We start from the raw sequence: 14,549 nt of genomic DNA on the forward strand, positions 1-14,549 counted from the left end.
CAGGCAGAGGGAACAGTAGGGAGACAGAGAGGCCTTGGGTAACGAGACTTCGCACTAATGACTATGAACGATTCTACATATCAAACCGAGGGAGCCGGACAAAGACCTTGCTCCAATAAAAAGTCCAGCACTCTGGAGATGGAACTAAATAAAGGCTCAAGTATCGTGGATCCTTGACGGAGGCTGTGAATAAAACTTTACACGTATGAAATATAATGTAGGCTATGTTATGTGTGTGTGTTTGCTGTAGGAGCTGGTGACTGCCTGGTATATTGGGTTTCTGGTGCTAATCTTCTCCTCCTTCCTGGTCTATCTGGTGGAGAAAGAATTCAACAAGGAGTTTGCCACCTACGCTGATGCTCTGTGGTGGGGCACGGTGAGCATGCACACATTACAAGATACACAGGACGTACCAAACACAAGTGCACACAAAAATAGCATCTTTTAAAAGTCATTGAGGTTTAAACCGATATGATTATTTATATACATTTCACTTATTGCATATATGAATAACCGTTTCTGGGCTAAGCAGATGAACTCTTATAAAGCTACAGTATTTTCTCAGTCTTCATGCTCCATACTTAAATCTTATAATTTTACTGTGGCCTAATCTGACCGATCATTGAGCTGTTTGGACATTATACAAAATCCATGGTTTTAAGGATTTAAACAAAACCAAAGTTTAAATAAGTTTTCTGTTTCAGCAGAGTACAAATGCTTCTTCAGTTCCAACAGGCACAATTGGTGAAAGAAGCAAAAAGCATTTGAGCAGCTTTCTTGTCCTGTTTAGTTTTTTTTTTCTCTGTTTGTCTGACAACAGTGATATATTTCCATTTACAGTTCCTCTGTGACCTAAATGGCACCTGCGTTACAAAACCGTACAGAAAATGGACCTTTGAAGTCACACTTGGTCAGCTGTACTGCACTGTTTCCTCCTACATCTAAAACCCATTACACCTTGAAAACGTGGAAATAGACAACACACATACAACAGAAGGCCCAATCAATAAATTCAATTTTCTCCTGCAGCCAGGAGAGACTGGCCTGTTAGATGTGTGAATTGACACTCAGACACACTGTGTTCCCATCTTCTGTGGCCTTGTAGCATCTTTCTTTCAGGTGAACACTAAAAGCTATTGTATCAGTTTTGCAAAATGCAGCCTGAAAAAGTCTAAAGAAGCTCGAGTCAACACAAAGGCTTTGAAAGGAAATCAAAGAACCATCACCACCGTTTTTTAGACTGATTTTAATCATCTTTGTATTTCTGTGTCTTGGATTTAATCAGTGTCGACAAAACAAATGTTTGACGATGATGTGATGCCATTCAACGGTTGTCTACTGGTTTGTTTGGCCAGTGTGAACTTAAAAAGTACTCAAGGTGAAAAAAATAATTAGACAAAACATTGTGTGTAAATTTCATGTCTAAACAAAAATAATAAGAAACATTACACTTTGTAGATTTGGCGTTCTCCTTCCTTATTACCTTGAATGTCTTCCCCTCTGACCATGGCGTTAGGGAGGGGATAAGACCAAGGACAAGACAGTTAGTGCTAAAAAAATAATGGAGATTTTATGCAGGAAGACGGTGAGTTTGTGAGAAGTATTCAGATGTTTTGTGTTATACAGGGAGTAGTAGATGAATGAACGAGGGACAACCTTTTTAGACAAATCCCTTGGTTACCTGAGTGTTGACCTGTGACCTTTCAGATCACCCTCACGACCATCGGCTACGGTGACAAGACCCCACAGACGTGGACAGGACGGTTGTTATCAGCTGGTTTTGCTCTGCTGGGGATCTCCTTCTTCGCCCTGCCAGCTGTGAGTCAAACTCATCAACACACTGTGACTGATGACATTTATACCCCTTTCCCACTGGCAAAAAAACCTGTTTAAACCCACTAACAATCGGCTTTTGGTGGCAGTGGGAAAGGCGCACCGATCCGTTAAAATTACCTTCAATCAGCTCGGCTCTGATCGGCTTGCAGTGGGAACACCAGACCCGGGTCAACCCACTAATTTACGTGATGATGTTAGGCGTTACGTGACGCCACGCCACAACATGGCTCCAGTCATGTCTCATATCACGTACCAAAACAAAGCTCTGCTCGCATTCGGGACTGGAATTTGAGCGATTGATTTCAGCACTCGAAAATTGTTCATCATCCGCTGCCTTTCGACCGTTTTGAGGACGGGCAAAAGTGCAAAAGCGGAGGCCACGCAGCTTGCCAGCAGGGAGTCAGACCCGGCTTGTTTTGGTCAATGGGAAAGGAGCCAAATGCTGAGTGTTAGCGAGTCGACCCGCGTTTAAAAAACCTGCGTCGACCCGCTAATTTTAGTGAAAAAGCGGCTTTAATGTCCTCACAGCTTCATGAAGCTCATGCTAACAGGAGTTGGAGACCGTCGTGATTTATCTTTGGGAAATTTTCTGCAAGTTGAAATCTGTGTGTGTGTGTTTGTGTGTGTGTTTGTGTGTGAAGGGCATCCTCGGTTCAGGTTTTGCCCTGAAGGTGCAGGAGCAGCATCGACAGAAGCACTTTGAAAAGAGGAGGAACCCAGCTGCCAGCCTCATCCAGGTAGACACGTACACACACTTCACCTTTACTCACAGTTTTTATTTGCAGCAGCTGCAGCTGAGGACCGACCGGTGTGAATACAGAGAAATTTCTCTCCTTTTAATGTTCCCATTTTCATGTGTGTGTGTCTGAATATGTGCGTGTCCACTCTTTACCCTTTGATGAGTGTGTTACTAGTATGTTGGAGTGTGTGAATGTGTGTTTTTTACCATCTGTCCTCCTATCAGAGTAAAGGTGTCTCATTAAGTGTGCACTTAATGGGAGTGTGTGTGCGTGTGCGTGTTGCCCATCTCCACTTACTCTGTCAGGGTGTGTAGGTAATGATGGCTAACAGTGTGCGAGGCGCAACTGTCGTCTCTCAGGTCCAACAGCAACGTCGCACACTGCTGGGATTTATGAGCCGTTTCCATGGCGATCATTCCCCGGGCAGACGCTCCTCCAAAGTGTCACTCATTGTAATAGACAAGACCAGCTGCATTACTTTTTAATGAACAATAAATATCTGCTGTGGAGTGTGCGCTGGGCCCGCAAGTGAAGTGTGGAACTGAGTGTGTGTGTTTCTCTGTGTTTGTTTGTGTCTGTGTGTGTGTGTGTGTGTGTATGTGTACGTCTTCTCTGTGAATCATCCTCCACGTTAGAAGAAAAATATGTAACAATTTGTACAATCTGAGCCACATTATTTTAGATTTAGTCATCATTTCTATCAGTTATGGTCACACCACACTGACTCAACTTTATTGTCAAAATACGAGGCTGTGGCATCTGGTGTGATACGACTTTATCAAAGCAAGCAACACAAGCAATCATACGGAAATTAGGTCCAGATCTTCACAGTTACCCCTGTTTTCAAAAGTACATATTTGGAAGTGGGAATAATAAACCTGGAAATCTAAATTGTTACCCAAACTGTCAATGGTAAATTATGACATCTATGTCCTAATAAAGGGGTCATCCAGACTGAATATGTCACACACGTCATAGTCTATTGTTGTTAAATGAAGCTATTGAACCGTTTATCATGTAGATTATGTCACCAATGGAATAAAAAAAAACGCTGTAAAGTGTTACATAATGGAAACCATAAGCTTCAGTGTGAGTCTCAACACCCTGTACATGTTGTTCATCACCACAATTTCTCAGATGCTTCTTCTTAGTGATAAACTTGGAAATCCTTTTGTTATAGCTACGTCTTCACTCATCCTCAATCTACTAAACTTACTCTCCTTGTTAAGTAATGGGCATGTGTACAATGCAGTACAGCAGCAGTTTAACTTAGAGTACAGTCGGGGTTTATTCACTTGTGTTTCATTTCCAAATAAGAAGTTTAAAGGACACTGATATAGTGGAGATTTGAAAAAGGAAATCATTCTCACCGTGTGTTACCAGATCTTAAAATGACATAAGTGCGATATTTTGATCCATATTTATGTGAATAATTAATTACCTTTAATTGTATCTTGTCTGTCCTCCCTGTTATCAGTTCGTATCCGTTTCTTACGCGAGACAAAGACCAGTTGGAGCCCAATTGATCTTAAATAACCCACTAAGGGAGCTATTAATCGCGCATGTTTTGATCTTGTTTCTGTTTCATTGGCTTCGTATCAAGCACCTGGTCACTGTCTGTTGTCTGCCAAGCTCATAACATTTTCCTCAACAGGTAAAAGGAAACTTGGAAGCAGTTTGATGTCTTAAATATGTGGATGACATTACTGTTCTATCCGTCACTTCACTCCCCCATCTCACACAGCTCTCCCTGCTGTAAACCACTGTGTGTTGTGTTTGTATGTGCGTGTTGTGTGTGTGTGTCTGTGTGTCTCCGTCTGCGTGCAGGGCAGGATATTACCACTGTCTTCGAGCCTCAGCAGCTGGTCAATTCAAAATTTCACCTGCTGCAATAACTATTTTGTCTACCACCTGTAATTTTAGACCAAGATTGAATCTCCACATGACTTTAAAGTAGACGGAGATCGGCCAGAACTGACCAGCGTTTTGGCAGTGGCATGGTGTTAATTTCCCACCCTGTCTGTGTAAAGTGTTTATATAAAGGCTTTCCAGTCATGTCACAAATCTTGTAACCACACCTGGCACCATCGTGGAGGTACAGTTTGGCTGCGAGTAAATAATTGGCCTAAGATGTAAAGAAAACAACCTGTTAAAGTGATCGTGGTGGACGCAAGTCTTTCCTGCAGAATGGGAATAATCAGATACATCTGTTTCCAAATGCAGAGTAGAACCAAACAACATACATGTGCAAAGTAACATAACTGCACTGTATATGCAGAGAGAGACCCCACAAGCAGAACTACTCATATCCTTTTTTAACTTTCTATGCCATTTACTTATCTTTCGCTTGGGTGAAGACTTTAATCTTTCACAATCTTATATATTATTAGCTAGATAACTCAAACAAGTCCCTTTTAGCAAAAAACAACTGTAGCCTACATGATTAATTTTCTAACCCACTGATCGCCATTATTTAAAGGAGCTCTTTGTCAGTTTTGCTGTTCCTACATAGCCAACATTAGCATCAACAGGTGCTTGTTTACAAATCAAGAAGAAACATCCTGAGTCCAACATGGATCTTGATGCCTTTACACAACAAGAGCTGTCTCCAGATTTTCTACACCTTCTTTTCTTCTGCTTAAGTTAACATGCTAGCAGTTAGCCTCAGCCCAGTTGATGTTGCTTGTCCCTCCCTGGTGCTTCAGGGAAGACATTTGAGCCTGTTGTCTTAATTTCTGAATCTCTTGTCACTAAAGTTAAAGCAGAAGTAAGCGATCCGGTCGTTTTGGCTAACTTTCTGTCAGCCGATGGAGTTAGCAGCCCCCACCCTCGTCTCTACGTCACCACATGCACGCGCATCCCTTGGCTGCACACACAGAGAGGACCGCCCCTTTATGCCGTTCTCTCTCCTCATTGGATAAAGGTTGTAGGATACAAGGAAAGTTTTCTCCTCTGCTTACAGCAGAGCAGAGTGACTGACGACCCGTGTTTTGGACCAAACACTCTATAGAAGTGATTGCCGTCGGAAGATATAACTATTTAAGACTTATATTAACACAAACATTCCGCTTACTTCTGCTTTAATACTAACATCGGCTCTGTAGCAACAGCTAATCTTACAAATATCTCAATGATATTGGGAATTTGACTGGTTTATGGCTTCATTTAAAATGTTGCCTCACATGGATTTACATTAATAGCGAAGCCTTCAAACTGAAATTCAAAGAAAGTTGATTGCCGTCCTTTAGCAAAGCTTTCCAATTTCTCATCTTCCACCACAGTGGTTTAGCATTTTGTTGTGTTTGGACACAAAAGCTGCTTGATTAACATAGATGGTGGTTCTCCTTGTCCAAGTCACGCACCTGATCAAGTGATTAGTCCCCATTCACAGTCTGCTCTTCATGGCCATATTGAGGACCTCCAATATGGCTGCCAGCTGGTTACATCACCTTCTGTATGTTGTATGTTCACATAAATCTCAATCCCTTTTTCCTCACCATGTTTGTGCCATTGCCTTTCTGTGTCTTGTATGTGTGTTTGTGTTTGTGTTTCTGTGTGTGTGTGTGTACATCTGAATGCGTGTGTGCGTCCTGTCCATCTCTGCTCCCTGCCCCCCCCCCCCCACCCAGGCGGCTTGGCGTCTGTACACCACCGACGGTTCTCGTCCCTACCTCAGAGCCACCTGGCACCACTACCAAAGCGCCCTCCCCCCCCTCAGGCATGTATCCCCACCACCACCACCTCCACCTTCACCTCCACCACCACCACCACCAGCACCATCACCGGCCCCACTTCCCTCCAACAGGCCCCAATCACACGCATCAACACAACCCCCCAAAAAACTAATCAGCTTTTTCTTTTTTTCCCCCTTCTCACTTTCCGTCTCTCACCTCGTACTCAACTTATACGTTATCCTCCCTCGCCCTCTTCTTTTGTCCCACACTGACTTTACCCCCATTAATTGTTTCATTTATCATTATTTCATTTATCCTGTCGACTCTGCACGTAGTGTGTCTGGCGTAGTTATGCTGCTGATGAGAACTCGGTTTCCATTGCTACCTGGAAGCCTCATTTGAAGGCGTTGCATACCTGCAGCCCCGCCAAGTAGGTAACAACTTACAGACTTACAACCATGGCCGCTGCTGCTCTGCCCTTCTCCATCTTCATCTCTCTTCTTCATCTGGTGCCTGCTCGTCTTCATCTGTGCAGCCTCAACTCCTCTTCCATTCCTCCATGGTGTAACTCGGTGTTATGCTGCATTGTAACCGTTATTAACCTTTTTTCGCCTAATCAGGGATGGTTTCCCAAGCATGCGTGCTCTTTAACACCTGTTTCACATCCAGGCAGATATTCACACCTTAGACTTTCACCAATCCGACATCAGCAGGCGGTGGTTAAATGCCTCGGTCTAAGACACTTAGGGAGTTGCTGAGGTGTTGGCAATTTCACTGACAATTCTGTATTTGGAGATTGTCTAAGTTTTATACATGATTAATGTGGAAAATATCCAATATAGCTCTCACAAACAGAGTCAAGACAAGTGCAGCCAATTAAATGTCAAGACAGGAAAATGGACACTTTTCTATATCGTTGTTTTGAAAGGAACAAATAAATAAAAAAGGATGAATGACATTGAACGATAATCATAAACTGATGCATATACAGCACCACTGGGCTTGAACTGGCTTAAGCTCATTAAACGTTAAATTGATTCAACCTTGGGACAAGATAAAACAAAATCCACATAGACACACACACACACCAGACTTGAATGCTTTCCTTGAGATTTCCATGCCTGTCTTTCTTCCAGCTAACGCTTAGCCTTGCTGTGCATGGCCATAACCTGCATGTGTGCTTTGCAACAATTAACCCTGCTGAATTACTGTTTTCTTTCTCTTTCGCTTCTTTTTTGGCTTGATGCTTCCCATATCCATCCATGTCGTCAACGTCTGTACAAAAGCTGTTTTAATCTGCTGGAATACTGACTTCTCTCCCTTTGTCTCCTCCTCTTTATCCCACTAACTCTTGAAGGAAAGAGCAGGGCGAGACTACTTACAGGTTTGTATGACTCACAGCTCACTCCTCCAAAGACACAAACACACACACACACATCTTGAAATTATAATATTGTCCAAATGTTTTTTGTCAGAAACTGTGAAATCTGGTTTGCAGACTTCCTTAGTCCAATTTTATTAGTTCAGTCATTGTCTGGCTCCTGATTTACAAACTGGGTTTCTCATGTTTGGGAAGATGCAATGATGAATGCATAAATATATTTATTCGTTTGTTTGTTTATTGGCATTTAACAGGTAATTGTGAGTGGTTAGTGAAGATTGCAGTTGCAGTTAAAGAGTTGGGACATATCGACTGTTTGTTTGTCCGTTGCTTGGTTCACCAATTGATGAATTTCATGAATGACTGAACCCTTGTTTACCCTTTAGAACTAATTCTAAGGTCACCATTGGTAAAGAAAGTGGGGGCAGCCGTGGTATTGTTTGGACTTTGTGTTTATTTATCCCGGGATTGAAGACGAAAAGAAAAAAACACATGAAAACTGTTAGGAAGATAAAAGCACTGCGGTACCATGCAATTAAGAAATAAAAGGATAATTAGCATGTTCTTGAGAAATACTCAATGGAGTTGACAGTTGAGCCATAACAAGGTAGATACTGTATGTTGTGTTAAAGGAAACCAGAGGTATCAGGTCGACATTTGTTTACATGGGAAACAACAGTAGCTCATACATTCTCTGAAGTGCAGGTATCGATTTCAGTCCATTGAATTGAGCGCAGTGATTGAGACATTAAGTGTTTTTACACACAAATAGATAAAACCTATTCAGCAAATAAATTGCTTCAAGAGCTGCTCTCGTATGAGGTATCTTCTCTTCTTTATTCTCTACTCCTGCCTCACTTTTCCAACTGTTTCTTATGTCTCCATCTCTGATTGTGTCTCTCTCTCCTCCTCCTCCTCCTCCTTCTCCTCCTCGCTGCTGTGTCTCTCTCTGCACTTGACTCTCAGGCAGGGGAAAGGGTGATGGGCTTCTTTGTCTTTTCTCTGTGTGTGTCTGTGTATGAGCATGTGTGTGTGCGTTTGTGTGTGTGTATGTGTGTGTGTGTGTGTGTGTGTGCCTTCAAAGACAGGAGTCTGTACCATGTCTGTACCATGACGCACTTTTTCCATTGGGATGGTATTTATATAACTCATCAAACACAAGTCTAGGAGAGACAGAGCGAAGTTGAAAAGAGAGGGAGGGGGGGGGGTGGGGGATTTCAGAGAGGGGAGGAAGACAGAGAGAGATTTGTGAGTTTAATTATGCTTGTATAGTTTTTACAGTGCAGCGCTTCTTTGGCAACATTTGGGGGCCGTATGTTGAGCCAGCAGCTTCTCAGGCATTTAAACCTAAGACAGTCTCGCAGAAAAAAAACAGAAGTTTATTCTCACAGTCTGACAACACAAGCAAATATGCTTCTCATCCTTAAACAAAACGCCATTTAATTAGACGTTGTTGCTTCCATGACAGTATTTATCCCTCTGTTGACAGGCCTGTGTTTAATTAGCCTTTCCCTTCTTAGAAACTTTTGTTGCACCAAGTCCAATTTACACTTTTTGAAATCATAATTACACACACTTTTTCTTTTATGACGCTGTTTCTTTGCTGCGTTTTCGCCGCTCCGCCAAGACAGCACGGATCGCTCCGTCCGTGTTATTATTGGTGGTTTTTACAGACTGTCGGCTGCTCGGTGGCGGTAGGTGCCGCGGTTGAAGGGCAGGTGGCTTTCGTTTAAGCAGACTTGTAAACACCAGCAGTAGTAAACATTAGGCGCACCACAAAGTGCTGCAGCGGACATCATGTTGAGTGTAAGTGTGCTGAATAGTGAGAAGCAACGTGAAATAAAGGATAATTGAGGTTTAATCTGGAGTTTATGTGCGTAGGCAGGTGTACTTTGGTGTGTGTGAGTGTGTTTGAACCTCCTGGTGCAGAAGTTTAATTCAGTCCACTGATTGAAACTCTGATTAGTGATAATGAACATGAACTTTTTCTTTAAAGGGATAGTTCAACACTTTGGCAAACTGTCCCATTGCCATAATCCCTATAGTCATAGCAGTAGGTTTGTTACCTTTATTTGTCAGTGCAAGCTATTTTTAGAACGGCGGAGCAGAACCGCGAGCTGCTCAGAGCTACACTACAGAGGCTCATGGGATTTCTTGGTTTCCCTCATCAAACTCATCAAATACACAATCCAACAACTCCAAAACGCTCTGGTGGACAAGTTGTGACCTGCACATTCACCACGCTATGAGATAATAACGAAACGTTACGAGACAGAGTTGTTTTAGAGGCAAATACAGAGACTGCTTGCTGAAAAACTGTCCCTGAAGGCAACGCGCGTCAGCGGTTTTGCATGAATTTACCTCTAAAACAACTCTGTCTCGTAACGTTAATTAAAGGTAACGAACCTACTCCTAAAACTATAGGGATTATGGCAATGGGCCAATTTGCCAAAATGTTGAACTATCCCTTTAAAGTGTAACTCTGACTACTTTCAGCCTGTAGTTGACTTCCAAACAAGGTTTATTCTAAATATACATAACATTACACATACACATACATACACATTATTTGTGTTTGTGTTTTGTGCATTCAAACTAAACTAGACAACACTGGCAAACCCTCTAGATAGAGTTCATTTAAACCGCACCACACTGGATGTGTACGCAGCCAGATTTTTTTTCTTCTTTTTTTCGGGACCGCACTACACTTGAACTTCTAGCTGCGGAAACACACGGGCAGGAAATTTGTTCAACACATGTCCAAAGAACAATCAGCACGTTGAAAAGACATGATTTCAGTTGACTCGCGGCTCTGCTGCATGGATGAAGAGCCAAATCCAAGCAAAGCACATACAGTATCAGTAGTTTGGTTAAAACTGTGTCAAGGCTGTGAAGGTGCAGAGTGACGCTTTGAGACGGATTAGTAGTAGTGATGGAAAACTGAGTTCAGGTGCGTTTACCTTCCACCATGTCCCCGTTCACCCACCCCTCACTGAGAGACGTCTCCTCTCTTTCTCTCTCTCTCTGTGTGTGTTTGTACTGTGACATCAGAAACTTGCTCTTCTCCTTTCTCTCTTTTAATCTCCTTCCTCCTCTATCTCTCTGTTCTCTCCTCCTCCACCCATCTCTCCCTCCTTTGCTCTAGTAAGGGTCTAAGTAATGGGAGGCTCTTCAGAAGGTACACTCGGAAATATAGGAGGTACCTACCTACCCAGCATCCTCTCTGCCCGGCCCTTAGCCCAATAACCTGAGAGAATGACTAACTACTGTAATGGCATGAAGGAGAACAAAGAAGCCACGATTTCTCCCTCTTCCCTCCCTCCCTGACCCTTTTTTTATTCCACCAAGGAGTTTATCTGAGACGAGCGCTGCTGCCTGCTGCCTGTCGAACGTGAACAAGATTTTACCACGTTACAAATTAAAGGGGAATTCCACCAAAACTTTACTTTGTAAAACAAGATAGCTGTAAAAAGGTAACAACTAAAAAAAAAAGTAAAATTGTATTTCTTCTTTGAAATGTTCGGCTTTCTCAGTAAAACAGTACAATAAGTTAAAATCCAGAGTAATATAAGGTCTAAATTCCCCTTTATTTTATATTTCTTAATCTATATTATCCAGTTAAAATGGATAGAAACTGTTTCCAGTCCAGCCACATGAGTATCTTTAGTTTTGTTTTTATTCTTCATTACCTTTTCAGGACCAGAAGTTGGTTCTTGTCTAGGTTTTTTATTTTATTGTAGATGCTGTTCTATGATCAGTTTTAACAGTAAAATATTAAAAAGAAACAAATAAAATGTTCCATTCATGAGGCTGGACCCAGTTTACCTAAAATTTTCTCCCCCGACAACACACAGTGTGCTATTTATGCATATCTGAGCATACAAATATGGGTGTTAAAGCTTTTCCTCTTTTTTTACTGCATGCACCCTGCATTACTGCTGCATTCCTCTTTTCAGTCATTATTTGCTGTTAGAGGTGAAAAAAGAGTGGTATAAATAATAACTGTGAATTCTATACTGGTATTTTTGTCATATCCAGCTTCCTTCACTGTATTTAAGAGACTTTGTGGTTGTTGGTGTATTAACCACAGCAGACTGGCTGCCACTTATTGTTCAGGAGAAATATTTATTTCTGCTTTGAGAAATACCAAATAAGTGCCGGTATGTGTTTTTAAGTGCAAACACGTCTGGGAAAGTCAGAAAAATAATAGGAAAACACGGAAAGTGAATTAAAAAGAAAAACTTCCCATGGTCGGTAAAAGTTTTGGATTATGCCTGGAAAAAAACCACTGCTGCTTAAGTGTTTAAAACTGAAATTCAGGTGATAGAAAGGTCTGGAGAAGTTGTTAAATTGTGGCATGGAAAATGTGTTGGAACCCTGCATCTGTCTCATTGGTCTGCTGCATTGCATGCTGGTCTATTTGCCTTAGAAACAAACAGTTTATTGCAGTGGGTCTCACTGATTGGGAACTGTGTGCATCCCCTGGAAAGTTACCAAACATCATGTGGATAAAAAGTTACTCCACATTTTTGCAACCTTGTGTTATTAAACTGACAAAAAGTCACATTATATAGTGGTTACATTATATACTGGTTAAAACAAGATGGTGGTTTTAATAGTATGATATATGGGATGTATGGTACAGACTGATAAATATATATAAAACTCTGGTGTACAGTACAGTGAACACATGAGACCAAAATGGAGGTTGTGTTTAGTGTTTGGCAAAATTAAACCAAGACATTTCTGTTAAATCCTGATAACTTCTGCTGATTGATTTGGAAGTCATTTGTCATCACAATCTGTTTCTTTAAACCGGAAGAACATTGGAAAGAACATTTTCTGAGAAAAAAGAAAAAACCTCATGATGGAAAACACCATTTTGAGGCTGTCAGGCGCTCCTCTCAGTAATGGTCTCATTTGTTTAAGGTTGGCTCAAAATGAATGCGAGGATGATGTATTAACGTTGCCACGCTTCACAAATCACCTCTAAAAAAAAAAATCTCATTAGCTCTGTATTATTAAGTGAACACATGGATCGGTTATCAGCTGATCAGGCTGAGGATGGCAGCTCTTCAGGACGAGGGTTTGTTTTTGGCGGCTTGGCGGCCAGTTCTGGCTTTGTTCTGGTGCTTTGGGCATGTCAGTCGGTCGGATGGATGGATGATGTTTGGTCTGAAGGAAAAGACAGAACGCTGCCCTGTGTCTGCACTCTGAACTCTTCTCACTGTCTGAGGGGAAATTGGTGTTGACAGCTTACCTTTTTTTTTTCTCTTTCTCTTTCTCTCTCCTCTTGTGTCTCTCTATCAACCCCAACCTCTCTCACACACTTTGTCTATCACTCTCCTTTTCCTCAATTTCTCTCACTTTGTCGTTCCTGTCCATCTGTCCCCGGATCATCCCTCTTTCTCCCCCTTTACCTCTGTGCATGTTTTTCCTCTCCTCCTCCTCCTCTTCTCTTCTCTTCTCTTCTCTTCTCTTCTCTTCTCTTCTCTTCTCTTCTCTTCTCTTCTCTTCTCTTCTCTTCTCTTCTCTTCTCTTCTCTTCTCTTTTCCCTCCTCCCTCCTCCTCCCTCCTCCCTCCCTCCCCGCAGTCAGAAGTTGAGTTTTAAGGAGCGGGTCCGAATGGCGAGCCCCCGTGGTCAGAGCATGAAGAGCAGACAGACATCCATCAATGACCGCCAGCGCTGTTCCCCTGGCAACGAGGTGGTGGGCGGCACGGAGCTGATGGGAGGGAGCCCGGCTAAAGTGCAGAAGAGCTGGAGCTTCAATGATCGGACCCGTTTCAGGCCGTCGCTGAGGCTGAAGAGCCAGACTCGCACTGCGGCCCCAGATGGTGAGTGGCGCTGAACTGAAAGGGCGACCAACCAAGACAACACACATGACAAAACGAGCACTTTCAGCTCAGTGTGCCGTTTTTTTTTATACAGTGGATGTAAAGTGACATGATTTAATCTCTGAAACCCCATCGAGTGGAGCTGCAAGTGGGCCAGTCATTTTAAACCCACGCTGTGCAGCCAGTCTTTGTTCAAATCCACTGGTATCGCTTTATATTACAGGCCTGTAATTTCTGAATAAATTACTTTAATAAAGTTTGTCAGAAAGAACGATGTAATTTTGCACTAATCATAGGAAAAACTGAGAAGGAGTCGAGTTAATCTACTTCCAGTTCATCAGCTCCGATAAAATATTTGTATAATGAGCTTTTAGTCACTCCACAGCAAATTATCTGAACATGCAAAAAAAAAAAAAACGGTTAAAACTCGCCATATATGGAGGATAAACTCTCCCCAATGATAATTAATGTTTATTTCAAGGAAACTTTTCCTGGAAGTCAGTGTCTGATTGAAACTCAATACAGCTAACAAAAATAACTCAAATACCACAACGTTGTCTCTTTGTTCCAAGTGATTAATTCAAAATTACTAAGTTATTTCTGGGAAACATCTTAGTGGAGATCCCAGAGTTTCCAAACATACCATCTGTCATTGTGTCAGGCTGAATTTTGAGAGCATATTGGTGACGAAGATGGTAAACAATAATAAGATGATACTTGATGCAGCGATGTGTCAGGCTTCTGTTTAGAAGTCGTCCTCTAACATTTAAGACATAAACAACCTTTTCATAACAGTGCTTCTATATATTGCCTGTCCTCTCTACATTCTGAGCATTGTGCATTTATTTTTTTATCCAACTGGATGTTTTGCACTTAACAGACTTGAATCATACACTTATGTGCTTGAAATCTCCTACAGTCCTGCTTCCTACAGAAATAGATGAAATTGCTGCCTCTTTTAATAGCACCTCTGCTCCTGCTCCTATTCCCCACTATCATTAATTTAAACACATTTTATAACCTCCTATCGTTATTCACTCTCTTTCTGTTTGCTTTTCTCTAACTCTTTCTCTTTTTCTCTGT

At 41.9% G+C, this 14,549-nt stretch overlaps 1 protein-coding gene across 1 annotated transcript in view; it reads left to right on the plus strand.

Annotated features, from left to right (window-relative positions):
• Window positions 1–14,549, plus strand: part of kcnq5a (potassium voltage-gated channel, KQT-like subfamily, member 5a) — a 104,564-nt gene that overhangs the window by 76,550 nt on the left and 13,465 nt on the right. Inside the window, exons 5-11 of the mRNA XM_083988176.1 lie at window positions 251–376; window positions 1,708–1,818; window positions 2,478–2,573; window positions 6,586–6,680; window positions 7,608–7,634; window positions 10,777–10,830; window positions 13,225–13,466. Coding sequence (XP_083844302.1) covers window positions 251–376; window positions 1,708–1,818; window positions 2,478–2,573; window positions 6,586–6,680; window positions 7,608–7,634; window positions 10,777–10,830; window positions 13,225–13,466 — 751 coding nt within the window. The remainder of the gene's footprint in view (window positions 1–250; window positions 377–1,707; window positions 1,819–2,477; window positions 2,574–6,585; window positions 6,681–7,607; window positions 7,635–10,776; window positions 10,831–13,224; window positions 13,467–14,549) is intronic.

This window comes from Trachurus trachurus (assembly GCF_905171665.1).
Source record: "Trachurus trachurus genome assembly, chromosome: 15".
NCBI classification, from domain to species: domain Eukaryota; kingdom Metazoa; phylum Chordata; class Actinopteri; order Carangiformes; family Carangidae; genus Trachurus; species Trachurus trachurus.